The sequence below is a fragment of the Daucus carota genome, chromosome 5, assembly GCF_001625215.2.
Source record: "Daucus carota subsp. sativus chromosome 5, DH1 v3.0, whole genome shotgun sequence".
NCBI lineage: Eukaryota > Viridiplantae > Streptophyta > Magnoliopsida > Apiales > Apiaceae > Daucus > Daucus carota.
In genome coordinates this window covers 39519142-39538471 of record NC_030385.2, presented here as the reverse complement: position 1 = coordinate 39538471, position 19330 = coordinate 39519142, and the positions used below count along the sequence as shown (strand labels likewise).

General features: G+C 32.5%; 2 protein-coding genes and 1 non-coding gene across 3 annotated transcripts; 1 reads left to right on the top strand and 2 right to left on the bottom strand.

Annotated features, from left to right (window-relative positions):
• Positions 1–2444: 2444 nt before the first annotated feature.
• Positions 2445–6943, bottom strand: LOC108223566 (putative E3 ubiquitin-protein ligase XBAT31). The gene is made up of 8 exons (XM_017397890.2): positions 6524–6943; positions 6351–6410; positions 6183–6254; positions 5046–5167; positions 4800–4940; positions 4592–4699; positions 3916–4174; positions 2445–3377 (listed from the first exon to the last, which is right to left on the bottom strand). Exons 1-8 carry the CDS (start codon positions 6701–6703, stop codon positions 2988–2990), a joined length of 1332 nt encoding a protein of 443 aa, XP_017253379.1. The 5' UTR covers positions 6704–6943; the 3' UTR covers positions 2445–2987.
• A 9067-nt stretch (positions 6944–16010) lies between these two features.
• On the top strand, positions 16011–17304 carry LOC135152923 (protein TIC 214). The gene has a single exon (XM_064094211.1). It carries the CDS (start codon positions 16630–16632, stop codon positions 17287–17289), a length of 660 nt encoding a protein of 219 aa, XP_063950281.1. The 5' UTR covers positions 16011–16629; the 3' UTR covers positions 17290–17304.
• TRNAN-GUU (transfer RNA asparagine (anticodon GUU)) lies at positions 16214–16285 on the bottom strand. The gene has a single exon. It is a non-coding gene; the product is annotated as a tRNA-Asn (tRNA).
• Positions 17305–19330: the final 2026 nt, after the last annotated feature.

Genomic DNA, 19330 nt, shown 5'->3' with positions numbered 1-19330 from the left:
CTGGTATCGTTTATATACAAGTCTACTCTAACTGCATCGTGCCTTACTCTAACTAACTAGGTGTATATACAACTATATTGTATCTAATCATCTAACTAACTATTAGCTGTTGACAGCTCATGGTGGATGATGTGGCAGTTGTAAGTCACGAAACAATACACTTAAGTCTACTAGTGTATCTCTGTGTTGATCTATTATGTCACTGTGGTGAGCAGTAACAACATGTGCTTGATGCTGAGATTCACTATACTCAATACTGTGGATGCTAAAATGATTTTTAGCGGAAAATGACCAGGCGTGTAAATTTGGAATTATTAGTAAATTGAGCAATTTGTATATTGATCTTCAATTAGTGTTATACTTTTACATCTATTTTCAGGTCTTGATTTCATCTGATTCCCCTGTTTCCAAACTGGAGCTTGTCATTGGTGTTTAAAGATTTGACAGAAGAGGGCAGGGGGCAACAGATGGAACTTCATGCACACCTTATGCGCATAACCTGAAGGCAATATCCAAGGCTTTTCTGAAGTAGATTGTTTCAGGATTCAAAAGATTCTTCATAGCAGGTTTCTTAGTTTGATGTCCGTTTGGGTGTGCGATTTGGTTCAGCACTTGGGATTTAATCTTTCAGCCTAAAATTTTAAAACGTAAATGTATGTGATTTTTGCTTAATAAATTTATAGCTTCAAAATTAAGTTTGATTAAAAATACTGGAGAACTTTCTCTCAGCCTATCAGGCACTAGATTGTAGTAGTCACTAGTTTGATTAAGACTTTAATGTAGGATTGAGATACGCAAAGATACTAATGTTCCTGGAAGAGTTGAAGACGGATCTATTCTAAAAGATGAATGGAGTTGATCCCGCAAAGTGTGTGGCTGTCATCAGCCAAGATATTCTATGTGAACCTCCTGAATACACAACATTAAGTCTCCGCGAAGAGGGATTAACAAGCACAAGGTCTTGGAAATCACATTACTCGCGCGATGTGATTGTACTTAGAGGTCAGAGCCAAACAATGAGAAAAATGTTTCTTTCAATTCTTTTGATAGCCAGCAGCCTGCTGGTTGAGAATATTGAAACTCCACGTGGTTTAAAAGAGAATGGAATATATGCCAGGTTTGAGTGAAAGGAATGCAATGGATACGTAAATAGATGATGTGAATGCTGCTGAATCTAGTCCTTGTATCTTCTTAGAAGAAGATTATCCATATAGTAGTGATGATCAAAGGACCCTGCATTGCAGTCATTTTATGATTAAATGACTGTTGAATTTGTACAGGAGACACCTTGCTTTGAGATGGACAGAGGATAACTCTTTACCATTGACTGTTGTTTGCCCTCTTGCAAAGGGTCAAATGCAATTGTCAAATAGAGTTAAGTTGGGTAAATTTAAAAAATAATAATTTTGAAAATAAATTTCAAATCAACAGTATTTAAAAAAAAGTATTTTTAAAAGGATAATAGTTTGAATACTGAGGGTTTGAATTCCTATCTTTCCGTTTTTTCAATATAAGAGCTTATTTTTGAAAATTTATAGGTTAATCTTTTATAATAAGTAACTAATTTTGAGGGGGGGAAAGTAATTATACATATAAATTTTTTTCCCAAATATATGTCCCTGAAAAACAAAAAACAAAAATGGACCAATGACTCGTTGGGTAGGCAGCTTATGACTGATGAGGAGGCCCGCTGGCAGAACAGCTGTAATGGTTTTGGAAACCAATTTGTCAAATTGTTTGCTAAAATAAATTTATCATTGTCAAATTCATTGATGGACCAATTAAGAAAACACAAATTTTATTAAGACTACCCATACTTCGTTTGCTTGACTGACCGGGTAAACGTTTCGTTGGGCCAAATGTCCTAGGTGTGTAAATTCTTGGATACACAGATAACTGCTTGGCTAAAAGAAAATATCTATGGGAGAAAGTCAATAGCAGCCAAAAAAATACAAAAACCCTTGTGGTCTCCCTCACGTAACCATATATTAAAAAAATTAGTATTTAGATAATTTAAAATACTATTCTGACAAATGAACTTCAACAAAATTTTTTGTAATTATATATTATTATTAGACAATAATAAAAAATGAAAAAACAAGATGTGATTAAATAAATGAAACTAATTATGTATCAATAAAAATAATTTAGAACATAATATGTGATGACATAAATGTCCAGGACATGATGGAACCCTCATTTCTTCCGAATGTCTTAATTTTTGATTTAAAACATCAATTAAATCATAATATAAATATATTGCTTTTTATATTTAACCAAATCATACCAATATTTATACACACCTTTTTGATAAAACCACAGGATCTAAAATTTTTGCGGTGGCTAGATCGAAGTATAATTGGATACAATATTAGCAAATTATCTTGATTATAATTAATACAAAGTAAACATTTAATAAAGAAATTACAAATCAAAATCCAGACTTCAAATCAAAGTACTGTCATTATTTCTTTTAAACAAAATAAATCTTGTCTATCAATTCAACATACAGGAAAGATCAAGAAAAATAAGCATACATTAACTTGTAATTTGTAAAAGGCTGCGGACATCGGAACCTTCTCCAAACCATGCTGATGCAGAAGCTTTCTCAGCTAGGTACAATCTTTTTATACAGGGTAAGAGTTTCGATACAAGAGGGGACGAATTTTCCACTCAACTTGGCTGACTCTTACAGGTAGGTTTGTATAACAGTATTTTCTAAGTAGCAGACATTGTAGAATGGTTCAACTTGTACTTTTCACAAGGAAGAGGATGTAAAGAATTTTTGGTTTTTCCTATTGAAGCTAACTAAAAGGACCTAAAAGCATTACTGCAAGACTAAGCAAGTACCAGACAAAGATTGTGAACACACCACGCTACAATACCTTTCGAATCATACTTGTGCGTATTCTCAATCAACAATGTCGACAGAGATAGGAGATCTATCTATACACGCACCCGTTTTTGTGTCAGAACATTCTTGGTGCTTAAGCTTTATCGACACAATCGTTTTCAGCAGCAATTCTTCCTGATCCACGAGTACCCATTCTGCCAAATGAACCTACAGCTGACAGGTTCTTGAAGCTGCTACTTCCCTCACTGCAATTACGGAATCTCTTTGATCTTTTGGGGTTCGAAGAAGCAAGTTCCTTAGAGTCGGTACTGTTCTCCACTTCAATCTTTATAACAACCAACTGCGCAATGGTGCTTCGGCAAAATGGGCAAACAGGAGCAGTGAGGCATGCTGTTGTTGGGTTGGGCTTGTTGTGGCAGCACAAAGCAAGTGTACAGTGAGCGCACATCTGGTGGCCGCAGTCTTGAACTTCAATTGTGCAGACTTGATCAAAGCATATGCAACATAGACTAGCATCACTGACCTGCAATATAATATTTTCATTAATACAACTTGACACTATAACATTTGTCTTCAAAGCTTTCAAGCCACTAGCTTGCAAATTGTTTTAATACTAATTTGTTTTTAGTTAGGATTTTATTGAAATAGTAGGCCAGCTGAAAGGGACCAACTGCCCATTACAATTCTGATGAGCTAATAAATTTCAAGTTGTTATTTAATATAATTCAAAGTAAGAGCTATTGAACACACACTTGTATAACAATAATAATCTTAGTTTCATCAACTACTAAGTACAAACCTGAGACTTTTTGCCATGAGCACATTAACAATCAACATGGGTCATTGCTACATACTCTTTTTAAAGTTCAACTTTCACACCTCAAATGTGAGGATAGGAAACTTAAGAAATCTTCAACTATTTTGGTCACCATCAAACTTGTAAAATTGAAAACATGAACAATACATACGTGATTTCCACATACAAATTTTGGTTAGACTGTAATACATATGCGATTTCTACACAAATTTTCAACATATACATTTCTCAATTAAGATATTACCTCTGAGATATCATCATCAGTTCCGGCATCAGATTGAGATGGAGATGGAACAGAGTATGCTACACCCTTTAAAATGCTTTTCTCCCTCTCCCTATTAATCTCCATTAGGGCCTTTTCTAATATATTTTTTGCTTCCTGATTAAGCTCACTGATGAATTTTAGAGGTGACGGCCAGACCATAGGTTCAGCAGATGTAGGATTCAGCAGAGCAGCACATTGCCTGTGCTTATGCTTTAGAGCAACTAGATATGGTATCCTCCTACAAATACAAACAAAAAACACCAAAAAGTTAATATGTATACTTTCAGTAAAATCCATTGTACAAGACAAAAAAAACTCAAGAAAGATGGCAACCACATGTTTTACACAAAAGAGCTAGCTTAGCATCCAATGAAGGAATAAAAGCTATATTATTCTCAAGAATAAGTGGCTCAGATCATATGAATATTAGATCAGATTAAAGAGAACTTTTAGCATTGAGCATCAGCATAAAGATTAGCTTCATTTGTGAGATCACTTTATTAAAGTTAATCAATAATATTCTTTAAGAAATGAATAAGCCGGTTAGGTCTATAATTAGTATATCCTTCTTGTCTTCGTAATCATCTATATTTATATAAACATGTAGATATTTCTAATATCTTAAATTTTTTACAAGGAGAGAATTAAGCAATACCCTGAAGAATCTCTTTGAAGCCGGTCTGCACCCCAAGCCAAAAGCTCACTTATGCAATCCAAAGAACCACCTCTTGCAGCTAAATGAAGTGGAGTGCTACCGGGGAAACTGTAAAAGCATAGCCTTTTAGTACAAACAGAAATAAAAGATAAAAACTCCAAAGATGTAAAATTAAAATCTGGTCCAAGAACATTATTTTAAGTGATACCTATATCCACCAGTTGAAGCACAAACTAGGGCTCCGCTGTCTAATAGAATATGAACACAATCAGGCCGTCTTTGACGGGCGGCTAAATGCAAAGGAGTTGCTCCTTTACCGTCTCTAATATTAACAAAACGAGCAAATCCCCTGAAAAGAATATTTAAAATTCATTCAATAGAAAGGTTAGTAACAAGTTAGGTACAACAATTACACTAATGAGAAAAACCACTTAATCAATACACATAAGCTCACCAAGAGAGAGCAACATGGGAGGTACGAGCCTCTGTAAGAATAGCTTCGAGACAATCAGAATGGCCATAATATGCAGCGTAATGCAAGCAGGTTCTTCCATTAAGCGAATCAAACTTCAAAATCTGATCAAAATTTTAAATTGGCAGTTAAATTCACTCATCCGTTTTATATAAGCACATAAGTCAAATTCCACTACAAACTTCACAAATCATTGGTCACAGCACCACAAATCACCTGTACTTCAAATCAATATATCAACAAGTTTATGTAATACAAATCACCGGTTCATAATTTGTCGGCTAAATTAGTTTGAACTTAGAGCAACTCCAGCAGCTTCTCTATTTGGAGTCTTAAACCAAAATATGAGGAATAAGGGAAAATAATCCACTCCAACAGTATCCTAGTGATTCCCTAAATCACTAAGATCCACTAGCCATGCCTTATCTTTAGGTAACCTCTCTCCTCTCCTAACTCTTATTTTAGAGCAACTCCAAGGGAACATCTCCCTTACCTATAATCAGCCTACGTGGACAAAAATAGGGATTTGAGAAAAACTTCTTCACTCCAACCATACTCTCCTTACCTAAATTTTTTAGGTGAGAGAAAACAAAACCCCTTATTTAGGGGATAAAAAAGCAAACCCCTATTTTTTCCACCTCATCTCCCTCTCTCATTTTCTTTACTTTTTCATTTTCCCTCCCTTTTTTATCTATCTTATCATAGTAAAAATTCTAATAAAATATTATTTTTTCAAATATAGGGATGATTATAGAGAATACCGTTGGAGGAAAACAAGTTTTTGCTTACCTATATTTTAAGTCATCATTATTTTATTATATTTTAGGGGTTCAAAATAAGTAACACCATTGGGGTTGCTCTTATAATAAATTTTGAATACAAACATGTTCTCTCTCTTCACCTATTGCAATAATGGCAACTTTTAATAATAAAATAGTATATAAGGAATGAATATAAGGAATATTGTTGGAGGTGAGAATAGCTATTATTATCTTAAGTCACTAGGATCCAATATTTTATATTATATTTAAGGAATGGGCTAAGATGCTGCTGGAGATGCTCTTAAACGATCACACACACACACACACATATAGGATCATAGAGGAGTAATGAACATACATTTGCCCCAGCTTGGATGAGCTTTTCCACACAAGAAATATTCCCATGCATTGCAGCCATCATCAAAGGAGTCTAAACAATCAACAATTAATTAAAAAATTAAAACTTCAATCCATTTCTTCATCAAAAAAGATCAAGAAAACATTAAAAAACAATAATAGTAATCACCTGCTTATTTCTATTCACCAAATCAGGATTCACAGATCTCTCCAGAAGCAAAGTAACAATCTGCAATCCAATCCAATCACAAAACAAACAAAACCCCATTTATAAAACGCAATCAAAGAAGCAATCAACCATCAATCTTGACACAAGTTTCAAGAAAGAAAGAAAAAGCCCACCTCGATCTGGCCATTAGCAGCAGCAATATGAAGAGCAGAGTTGCGATTGTACAGAGTGGATTGATGAATCATGGTGGGGTCAGTTTCCATGAGAGTTTCCACAGTTTTCAAGTCTCCGAACTGAACAGCACTGAAAAGACCATGCTCATATGTTGTCCTGCAACTCATCACCTGGCCCATGTTTGATTCTTCCCCTCTCAAGATTTCTCTCCCTACCAAAATATAGAGATATCAGAGAGAGAGAGGGAGAGAGATAGAAGGGGAGAGAGAGAGAGAGAGAGCCGCCTAAAAATGTGTAGTACCGGCGGGAATAAAAGAGTGGTATGTGTGTGAAGGGAGATTAAATAGTACAAGTACAATAGACTTGTAGTCGACTGGTCCTAGTCGTTGAGAGAGAGTAATAATATCTAGTGTCGCTTTGTTGAAGATTTAAGCTGCCCGAATAGATGAGCGGGCAGGGAACCGTGGAGTCCAATGGAGGAATCAGATTTCACACTCCCTTCCGTCTTAATTTTACCATTCAGATCTCGAGCTTTTCTCATTTATTTTATGGTTCTATGCTAATAGAATAACCGAATTCCATCCGTTTTTCTAGTAACATGTAATTTCATGATATAAGTGTCATCGGGGTTTTCCATAAATTTGACTAGTGGGTGCGTACTCACCACTAAGAGATCGTTTGGTTGACAGGAAATTCTAACCAAACACATTTGTGTTAATCCTGATATTTAATGTAGATAAGAAGTAGAAGTTACTATAGGAAATAACTTCCACTATGATACCAAACAAGCACTAAATTTGATTTATTTCTACAATATGTACATGATTTCACTATAAAAAAAAAAATCGTTCTTCATTACTCTTTTTTTTCTGCTTTTTATGTCGGTTTACTTTCGACAAATATTTTAAGATTTGTATTTAACTAAAATTTAATTCATAAAAAACATAACTAAGCATAATTATTGAAAGTGAATCCTATAAAAACAAAGAAAGTAATATTTAAATAATTGATAATAAGATGGATTGTTTTCGACAGATTTAAATGGCTGGATTTTATTTTATTTATTTAAAGCACATGCATCCCGTAATTATGGAGTATTTTTCTTGTTAGAGACTAGAGCTGATAAAGCAACTCAATCTCATATTGATATAATTTTATAAATATTCGTATTTTATAAATAAATCACCGAGTTTGCTAAAAAAGATTATCACGTATTATAAATTGTCACTATTTAAATCTTTTTCAGCCATTGTATACCCTAGAAACGGTAATATATTCGATTATTTTCGGCCGCTCCGGTTTATAACTTGGAGAGTAGAAACTTGTGAGGTTGTAACTCAATATTGAAGGGCAGGTCGGAGATATTTAACGGGCAGCTTGATAGTTCAAAGAAATACGAAGGTACAATAATACTATCAATTACTATAATAACCGTCAAGTAGTGACTCAGTAATTCAAATTATAAACTGGTCTTTTTCACGAATAAAAATTTCGTTCAACTTTCGTTCTAGGCTGCGAAATGTCTAAAGTTTGTTTGGTCATCAATCGTCTGTTTTCAATTCCTTGATTAACGTTTCTCACCTGTTGGAACTTAGCACCGATTATAATAATCTCCGCTAAGATATTTTACTAATAGCATGATGTCTTTTTCTTTCAGATAAAATTACCATGATTTTATAAATTATAGAATCAATCTATTTTTAATCTTTGTCCCGGCATAAACCAATTTGCAACCAAGTGGTAGGGGGAAAAGTATATAACAAATATAGCTGTGAGATGAAAAACATTTAAAAACACGTCATCAATAAATATAAACTAAATAGCTTTATTTGTCCAATGTTGTGTAATTTCGTTCACAAATAAGAAAAATGATAATGTGTTTATTTCATATTACATATCCACTAAGCAAATTTATGTTTTAAAATTTTAATTGCGTTGATCAAATAATACTTGAGATATGATTGATCTTGTATATATGAACTAAAAATATATGATATAAAGCTGATCTTGAAAATATAAATAATATAGAAAGTTGAAATGCATATCTAATTTAAAATATATATATTTTTAAAATAAACATGTAAATAGAGTGAGAATGATATTTCATATTTATGTTATTCGATGTCATAACATAAAAGCATTATAATTCGATGTCATGATACTACAAACTGGCCACAACAAATTTGCTCGACCAAAAATTAAATACGAATATTAATTAAATATGTCAGGAGTATCAAATATTCATGATATAATAAAAGAATTTCAACCATTGTGATTAGTTCTTTTGCTAAAAAGTTCAGATCAAATCTTGACGATGGTCAAATATATGTGGGTGACTGGTAAGTAATGTCACAGGCAGTAGATCAGACATCAAACATAATAATGTTTTTAATAAATAGTTTTAATTGACATATTCCTTATTTCTGACAAGTTAAATGTCATATTTGATACAAATTCATGGTCCATTTTATATATTTTAATTCTAACTAGCTTATAGCCCGTGCAAGGCACGGGAGCTTTTTAATTATTTATAAACTTTTTAAATATATTGTAAATGGTGTGAAAGAATTTAATTTATAAATAATAAATTTAAATTTTTAATTAACTAAAATTTGAAATTATGATTTGTTTGTAAGTCAAAACTATTGTAAAAATATATAGGATTTACTTTTCAGACTTGTTTCTGTAAAAAAAAAAAAACTTGTCACACCTGTTGGATCATCTGACAGTGGCGATTCGGTATTAAATACACCATCACACTCATTAATGGCTTCAAATAAACTATTGTGATCATGTCATTCCTTCTCTCATATGTATCATGTCAAAGTATTAAATTCTTTCTATCAAATTTTAATATATTTTGAGTAAAATATGTGATGTCAACTTCCATTAAATTATATTCATAAAAGTATTTTATATTAGAATTATTATAATGTGATTCAAATTTGGCTTATTAATTTCAAAATATATTTAATAAAAATAATTTTGTGACAGTGTGATTTGTATGATTCTACAATAAAACTGGTAGGAAATATTTATTTTGGATTAAAATATCCAGCTTATTAATTTTAAAATATATCAGATAATAATAATTTTGTGACGGTGCGATTTATCTGATTCTACAATTAAAACTGGCAGAAAATATTTATTTTGGACTAAACAAAATCATAAGCATGTGAAAGACAGAATTTGTTTTTGGTTCAGAAAAAGAATTATAAACATGCAAGTAGATATCAATTGCTTTATAGAATAGAAATTAATTTTGTTCTAATCTAACGGTGCTTATTTGTTCAATATACGATCCAACGGATGATAAGCTTTTGGACCATGCGACCATATTATCTCTCTTACGCTTATTATATATAAGTATTCTAATTAGGAATCCCAAACCAGTGTTCTAAAAATCCCCGATTTAACCGATAAATCCCCGATTAATCCCCTGCAAGGTCGGCCACCGATCCGATTTTTGAAATCCGATTAATCCTTATATATATTTCATAATCGAAGTATATGTGATAAATTATTAAAATTAAAATACTATATTACTTTAAATATGAATAATTATAGAGTTTATGAATATAGTAAATATCTTAGTTACTAAATAGCTAATATAATAATAACTAAATATTAAATAATATTTTAATATTAAAATAAACCCGATTTTAGCTCCGATTAATCCCCGATTTCTGATTAATCCTTGAATCGTTAGCTCAACCGATTAGCTCCGATTCCCGATTTCTATAACACTGATCCCAATCAATATAGCCCCAACAACAATCCTGCCAAAAAGTAAAAAACAACGAAAAATATTATATACATCCATGCTCTACGAATGTAATGAAAAGTAGAACGCGTGTTCTTGAGATATTATCTGAATTAATTTATTCGTCGGTGCACCAAATTTAGGCAATATTAAAATCTCCTCCTCGTGTATTACTGATGAAGTATCTACAAAATCGCGTAAATACCCAAATCCTGTCTTTAGTTTGTCTGTAATATTTATTTATCGTTGCATCTGTATGGATTATCCACTGGATCTATATTGCGCATTGGACTGCAGAAAAGTTAAAGATTCTTTTGATTCACATGTAAATTAAAATATTGTCCACCTAACTCCACCCTATCACATTATTATTAACATAAAATATGTTTATTTACTACTAACCATTTATAATTAATTACTTTTTATTGGCGAACCTCTAATAATTATTTTAATCCAGCTGGTGGTGATTCAAATTTTGAAAGAAGCTTGTCGCCTTGGAATCTGGTATTACTATAGTTATAAAGCAGAAAGATATATTTTTTTTCATATATGGATGGCTATAAACAGTCGTAAAATGAGGAGGCAAGCAATCATGAATGTCTTGCTTTTTCCTCCTATTCCGTGGTGAAAAATATCTAGCTCGCTTTAATAATAGGGTTGAAAAGTTTACATTAATTATAATTTTACTTCTAGAGAACGAAGCTGTAATTGGTTGGAGCCAATTGTATTTTGGAGGGGAAGTTTTCTTAACAGGAAAATATAGTATTTTGAAACAATTATTTATTAAAACATTTGGCATGATACTCTTGATAAAATACATAAAAGTTTTGTTTCTGAATATATAACATGAATTAGAAATTCATATATAGTAAAAATAACTTGGAACTTTTGGTTAGATTTTCTTTTTTCTTTTTCTTTTTGATTATCACCTTTCCCATCGAAACTAAATTGTTGTCTGTAATTGACAAAAAAAATAAAAATATTACGTTTTTTCTGTTAGATAAGTAAATCCAGACATTAGAATTAGCAAACAAACCAGCTGTGATGGACTGATATGTTTTTATAGAAAAAGCTAAAGAAACATTTCAAGAAAAAGTGCAAGAATATATAAAAAGTCGTAAAGACATATAATTTGAACATGATTTGTTTTCCGACCTTACCTCTCCTTTTTCTTGACTACAAAATTTGTATTAATTTTTTGCAAAAGTTATCCTATAATTAAACATCACTTATAATAAGCAAAAATGTAATAACATGTCCTCGCCACAAATATAATTCTCATTTTTATCTGCAAAAATTCAATTTATCCATATTAAAATTACTTTTTGTGATCTTTGTTGCAGGTGTCTCGTGTATACTGACCAACAGTGATACTTCACCCACCTTCTGGTAAGGGGTAGGACATGTTGCCGATTGTGATACACTATACTGTCTGGATTACGTACAAGTGTGTGATATTTTATTTAATTGTTTATTTGTTTGAATTAAATTCAAAACTTTGTGAAGATATTTTTGTTGCTTATGAAAGGTGGCATCTACTGATTAATATAGTTAAATACACGCAAACATATAGTAATTGACGTAGGGACTGTATGTTGAATCAAATTGTAAATCATCGACGAGTTAACATCAGAATGATGTCCACTACAACCACCGAAAATATTGTATAAAATTCGACGAGATACAGTAATTACATGTACATTCTTCTGATTTTGCTCAGTACAAATGCTTTTGGCAAATAATCAATGGGGGTAAGGTACACGTATAATTTGTATTTATCTACAGATATTTGAAAATGGGAAGAAGTTGCGTATGTGCAATTAATTATGCTTGACGTCGGTCACTAATTTCTTTTTATGTTTTTTAGTAAGCAATATGTATAACAAATTAACAAAACTACTTAAATATGCTACGGGGTATTGTAAGAGGTAGAGTGGCTTTGCTGCCACGATCCTATGAGATTCATCCCTGTGTCGATTAGATTTGACCAAAAAATTAACAAAATTAAAGTGCAGTTTTCCATAGAATGTATGTCAATTCAAATTTCATGTAAAGAAGATAAAAAGAAAATTGTTATAAATATAAAAATTAGTACGAGACTTGTGAAAAGGAGCTCAAAAGCAACAGGTAAAATTTGTTCTATCTCGCTCACCAGATAAACTACTCGCGTGTACCAGATAGATCTACAAAGAATTAAAATAACCCAATATAGTACTACATTCCATTTTTGTATAAAGATATATGGCTAAATTATTCATAACGTTGTTGATGAAACCGTTTAGCTTCACTCAAGACCAGAATCAACTCAACGATGAACAGGAAGGTAGGTTTTCTGGTACTATGACTGTATAGAGTATAGCATTTATATCGACGTAGAACGAATATAAGATGAATCTTATAATATTATGAAAAAGAAAACATGAATCTTATAATATAGATTCTCTAAATGATCTCGGTTTCTTGCGCAATTATTCTTTGAGTTCTACTTATTTAGTTATGTTTATACATTTTTTTTTTACTATTTGGCATAGGTTTTAAAAATATAAAACATAATTTTATAATTTATTTTTATTTTATTTATTTCAGAACAGAAACAGTTTAAATAATTTATAAAATTATATTTTATATAATAATTGTTAAAATACGTGCTAACTATTCCAAATATATACGAACTAATGATACTTACAGTATAGAGAAAATGATGGCGGTTTGGACCGATCTAGAACATTAAGGGGCTGTTTTGTTTGTATTAAGGGTGGGATTGGGATTGGGAATGGGGAATGAGAATGGAGAATATGGGAACGGGGGTTAACGGGAATGAGAATGATATTGGAAATCTAAGAGCTGGGATGGTACTCCCTCCGTTTCAATTTACATGTCCACTTTGAAGAAATTTTTTTGTTTCAAATTACTTGTCCAATTCAGCTTTCAATGCAAAATCATATTTCCAAAGTCAATTCTACTCCACATATCTCTTATTTATATTTCCTAGATCAATCTCACTCCACATATTTTGATCATTTAATGCAATTAATTTGTGAACAACCACTTTTCTTAAACTGTGTGATTTTTTTAAAGTGGACATCTAATTTGAAACGGAGGGAGTATGATTTAACCATCAAAGAGGACTAGGGTTCACATTACATAGAAATAAATAACCCAAACAATTATGCATGGGATTGAGGTTCCATTCCCATTAACCGGGCTAATTAACTATGAACCAAACACCCCCGAGTATTCCGAAGAAGAACCTCATCGTGTGTGAATTTGAGTCTGTAACTATTAATCATTGACATCAGTACCATTTCTAAAAAATAAGTTTTTTTCTTCCTAAAAGTGGAGTACCAAGTTAGCAGTATATGCTAGTAGTAGTATTTTTTCGATATTTATTTTAATCAGTATAATTAACTGGCGTGTTTACAAGGCAATTGACGCAACGAATTTCTTGCTACAGAGGTGCCTACATACTCTTTTAGAATATACTCCCGTAAAATTATAGTGGATCTTGGAGTATAGAATCTAAAGTCCATGACATGATGAATCCTGGGATAGAGATTCTCCAGCAAATTAGATTATGTTTCTTGTAGACAAAACTCACTTAATGGAGTATACAACACAAATAAATTGATGTGGGTTAAGTTGAGTATAGCCGAGTACTACGTTGTTTATATTTGATACACACATCACTAATAATTGACACCACCAATTGGATAATAAATATTCTCTTTTACTAAAATAAATAAATAAATCAATAATATTGGGCAGAGGTTTCGGCTTTCGCTCTGCATGAAACTGAAGTTGAATTCGGATTAATATAAATTAAATACATTGTAGTTATTTGAATAGTACCATGGGTTAAGAAGAGCGTAAGATGATTAGTTTAATAGTAACAGTACTAATTAAGAAGTTAAACACGCAATTAGATTGACTCGTTTGTAAAGTTTTCAACAAATGGATTCTTAATTCCGGCTATCATTCTGAAAGACAGTGAAAAGCTGCCTAGTTGTACCTGAGAGTTCTTTAGTTACATTTGTTTATATGACCATCACCTACGAGTAATTACTCCCTCCATCCCAATTTAGATGAACTCTTTGCTCATTTCACACGTATTAAGGAGTATTAAATGATAGTTCTATTTTCCATCTTTATCCATATTTATTGCATTGACTTTTGATAATAGTACTAGTTGGTATATTGAAAATAATAAATAAAAGAGGGTAAAGTTGGAAGATTATTAATAAATGTGCATTGAAAAAAGAGAGGTTCAACTATTTTGAGATGAAAAATTTTCTCAAAAAGGTCATCTAATTTGGGATAGAGGGAGTAATAATTATACATTAATCTAGTACTCCCTCCATCCCATTTTAAGTGTCCATTTCGCCAAAAAAAAATCCCAAAATATGTGTCCTACTCTTTAATCCATGTAACTTTATATTATTTCCAATATAGAATTAAATACAAACAACAAACCACTCATAAATGTATTTAGGGTTAATTATCAAGTTGGTCACTGAAGTGGGCTTAATGTATCAAGTTGGTCACTGAACTCAAAACGGTATCAAGATGGTCACTGAAGTGGCCATAATTATCGAGTAAGTACCTTGAAATATGAGTTCAAGTAGTAAAAATATTATTTATAAAGTTTTACACATTATTTTTAAATGTTACACAACCAACTAAAAGGTTATGACTTCTATTATTTAAAATAATTTATTTATATTTTATCAAGTTTATTTATTATTTATATTTTATTATATAGTTATATTCTTTGTTTTAATTAAAAATAAATAATAAATAAATTTGATAAAATCTAAATATATTATCATAAATATTAGAAGTCATAACCTTTTACTTGGTTTTGGTAAAATTTAAAAATAATGTGTAAAACTTTATAAATAATATTTTTACTGCTTGAACTTATATTTCAAGATACTTGTTTGATATTTATGGCCACTTCAGTGACCATCTTGATACCGTTTTGAGTTCAGTGACCAACTTGATACACTAACCCCACTTCAGTGACAAACTTGATAATTAACCCAATGTATTTAGAGGGGTTATGAATGTATAGTGTAATTTGAAGTGAAAAAAGGTCCAAATACATAGTAATTAATGAGGTGCATAATTAATATGTATGAAAACTAAGCTGATTAGTTGTGAATGATAATGATCAAAACATTACATCAATTGTTTCTTAATATATGTGAAATTTGTAAAGTGGACACTTGAAATGGGATGGAGGGAGTAGTATCATATCCAACTGTTAATCAACACGGGAATTGAATCATTCAACCAGTTTTACCACGTGATGAAAACGTGGGTTTCACTTTTCACCACCTACTGCAAATGTTGTTATTTTTAATAGGAGCAAAATAGATCCCATTCCTGCGATGTGTGGCATCGGGAAATCGGGGTCAACTTTGTTTAAGCTCGTGAATACTTGAAAGTTTAGTTTCAGTTGTCTCATGTTGGATTTTAAATCATAATATAAATCAGCCTCGATTTATTTGTTCGTTTCTCGTTCACGTAATTCCAAAAAATGATAATTAAGTATTATTAATCATTGATTAATCTCAATTTCGTAGTTCAGTGACTAAATTTTCAATTATTAATTAAACATATGATTAGTCTCTGATTATCCTTGTTTTGTGCATTCAGTGATTAAGCAGTGATTAAGTCTGATTTCCGAAACCATTCATTCAATTGGATAGTTGTAAATAGCCCCAGGGCTACGGAACAAAGGATTATCCCGGACCTACGCCGAGGTATTGTATTGACGGTGATTTTCAAATCTCGCAGAACAGGATGTGATACGATGAGATAGAATGCAATAGAAACAAAGACGGGGAAGGGATTACCTACTCTTAACGGTCAAAGCGAGCCTTTTTCTTTTATTCTTAATTCTTTAATTCAGAATGAATCAAATCTCCCCAGGCAGGATTCGAACCTACGACCAGTCAGTTAACAGCCGACCGCTCTACCACTGAGCTACTGAGGAATAACGAGAGATTAGATCTCATAGAGTTCATTCTCGTTCTCAACCCATGACCAATATGAGCTCGAAGCTTCTTTCGTAACTCCCGGAACTTCTTCGTAGTGGCCCCCTTCCATGCCTGATTTCATAGGAAACCACAAAGTGGCTCTATTTCATTATATTCCATCCATATCCCAATTCCATTCATTTAATATCCCTTTGTCATTTAATATCCCTTTGGTGTCATTGACATAACAGATGTCGTTTCTAGTCTATCTCTTTAGATTTCTTTTCTATGTATGGAAAGTTCAAAAATCATCATATAATAATCCAGAAATTGCAATAGAAAAGAAAAAGGGAGGTTTGTGATGATTTTGAAATCTTTTCTACTAGGTAATCTAGTATCCTTATGCATGAAGATAATCAATTCGGTCGTTGTGGTCGGACTCTATTATGGATTTCTGACCACATTCTCCATAGGGCCCTCTTATCTCTTCCTTTTCCGAGCTCAGGTTATGGAAGAAGGAGAAGAAGGAACCGAGAAGAAGGTATCAGCAACAACAGGTTTTATTACGGGACAGCTCATGATGTTCATATCGATCTATTATGCGCCTCTGCATCTAGCATTGGGTAGACCTCATACAATAACTGTACTAGCTCTACCGTATCTTTTGTTTCATTTCTTCTGGAAAAATCACAAAAACTTTTTTGATTATGGATCTACTACCAGAAATTCAATGCGTAATCTCAGCATTCAATGCGTATTCCTGAATAATCTCATTTTTCTATTATTCAACCATTTCATTTTACCAAGTTCAATGCTAGCTAGATTAGTCAACATTTATATGTTTCGATGCAACAACAAGATGTTATTTGTAACAAGCAGTTTTGTTGGTTGGTTAATTGGTCACATTTTATTCATGAAATGGGTTGGATTGATATTAGTCTGGATACGGCAAAATAATTCTATTAGATCGAATGTAATCAAGTTTCAGATATTTTTATTATCTACAGACTATAATCGATAAGAAGCGGCAAAATCATGAATTAGATTTTTTTTTAAATCTAAATGTATAAATATGCAAATTTTACTCTGAATAACTTTTTATTTCATTAAATAAGTTTACCAGAAACATGATCGATTATCATACCCAAAAAAGAGGACAGTGGTCTGATACTCTGATCGCTTCCCCATTCATAAAGGATGTGTTTTTTGTTTTTACTTGTATTGTTTCTCTGCCCCCATTCATAAAGGTTAAGTGTCACTTACTGTTTTGCTTTCAACTAATGGTGAACTCAGTGGCCCTTCTATCTGATTGTTGGAAGCCATTTTTGTGCTTTTGACATTGTTGCCTATGTGACAAGGTAGCTGCCATCTGCTTTCACTGCAAAGTTAAAAGTTTAATGTCAAGCAGATTTGTTGTTTAGCAAATTTATTACAATATACAATATGTTTTTCGAAGGACTGGAGCTCTAGAGCTCAACCAAGTGGTAGCTAGAGATCCTTCTTAAAGGCCTGATGACCAAAACCCTGCTAGCATTTGCTGCCAGACAACCTCGCTTAGAGGAGCCAATAGACCATCCCTCTCATTTAGATAACGAGTGAAGATCCCTTGCATTACCAATCGAATCACACCCCTATTCCATTGAGTACTTGGAATGTCTTGACTGAAAGTAGAATGGGATCAAATGTTAATCCAAACCTGTGCTGGAAACACAACCATCTACTGGCACCAGAGCATATATCATTCTTTAGCTTTTAGGAAATGCTTCAGATTTTGCAACTCCATGATGATAAGGATTTGTAAACACTGTCCTTGATGCTGGTTGTCCTGAACAGTCAAAAACTTTCCGAGATCAATTTAAAACACATTCAAAAATTTAAAACTGATGTTGTGTATGTTTATATATGGTAGCAGTTCACCTAGTTGAAGCTGTAAAACCAGTTGGAACTCTGGATATCTTTTCCAGTTTATCTGCAAACAAATTACGCAACATATATACTTGCTTACATCATGGATTTGAAAATTACGTGAGAGCTTCAGAGCAAAAAAAATGACAGTCTAGATGCAAATGTGTAGATAGTAGCAAGACCCACTCATTAGTTGTGATTGAAACATAAACAGTATAAGTGCCGCATCAGGAAGACAATCTGTCATTGAGCACGTATAAACAGGAACTGGTCAGGTAATTAACAAGTTGACCGAGCAAAAACAGAAAACAGTACCTACCTGCCACAACACTTGTAGTTGTAGAAGAGAGAATATCATAGTGCTATCAGCCAAAGTAGTAGAGAAACTGGGCTGCATAAGTCATAGAGTATATTTAGATGAGTTTTAATGCATTAGAGTCGACAATACAACTGCATGGAGAAGCAAGTCAACACACTAATAGTCGTAAGATCACAGTGTCCAGCATGCCAAAGGGATCCCATGAAGAAGGATAACATAGGTTTTCCACGTCTGTCAGACAGGTCTTTCTGTGATCATCACTTGTAAATTTGGGCCATGTCTTTTTAAGCCCCTATGTAAGTTTTAACCATTATTACAATGCGACCCCAGTTTCACTCTTTAACTGGACTGCGGTTAAAATATTAGGCCCTGTTAAAATATAGCCATGCTAAACCTTAGCCTCCATAACAAGTGGCTTCAGAAAAAAGAACAGAGTAACTTATTTCTGCAGGGATCACAGCTTCGTCAATTTTACTTTTCGAGGGGGAAAGAAAATATATATTTTACATTATGCCAAAATTCAGAATCAAAGGTTGCATTGGGTCGCATGAATTATAGGTCTAATGTTTCGATCATCCATTGTAAACTACACGGTTTTAATGAGGCATGCTGCAGTGCAGAAAGCCAATTTTCGGACCAGATATCATCATGTAGATCTGGGGAAATAATGTCTGCAAATTGGTAATGGTACTGCAATTCTTATTATTAGCCTAGTTATATCAACTTCTGCAGTTTTTCCACCAAGAATCAATGAATATGTAACTAAAGCAATGTGAGGAAATAAGAGAATATATAGCTCTTGTTTAATGAATGGTACACTATTCCAGAATATAGATAT

What these genes read in the sequence shown, in the direction of transcription:
- LOC108223566 (XM_017397890.2), bottom strand. Translation starts at nt 6,703, where the DNA reads ATGGGCCAGGTGATGAGTTGCAGGACAACATATGAGCATGGTCTTTTC. An exon ending in GCTTCAACTGGTGGATATAG is followed by an intron (nt 4,700 to 4,799) that starts GTATCACTTAAA and finishes ATGCTTTTACAG; the next exon opens with TTTCCCCGGTAGCACTCCAC. An exon ending in CTTCAAAGAGATTCTTCAGG is followed by an intron (nt 4,175 to 4,591) that starts GTATTGCTTAAT and finishes TTGTATTTGTAG; the next exon opens with GAGGATACCATATCTAGTTG.
- LOC135152923 (XM_064094211.1), top strand. Translation starts at nt 16,630, where the DNA reads ATGATTTTGAAATCTTTTCTACTAGGTAATCTAGTATCCTTATGCATG.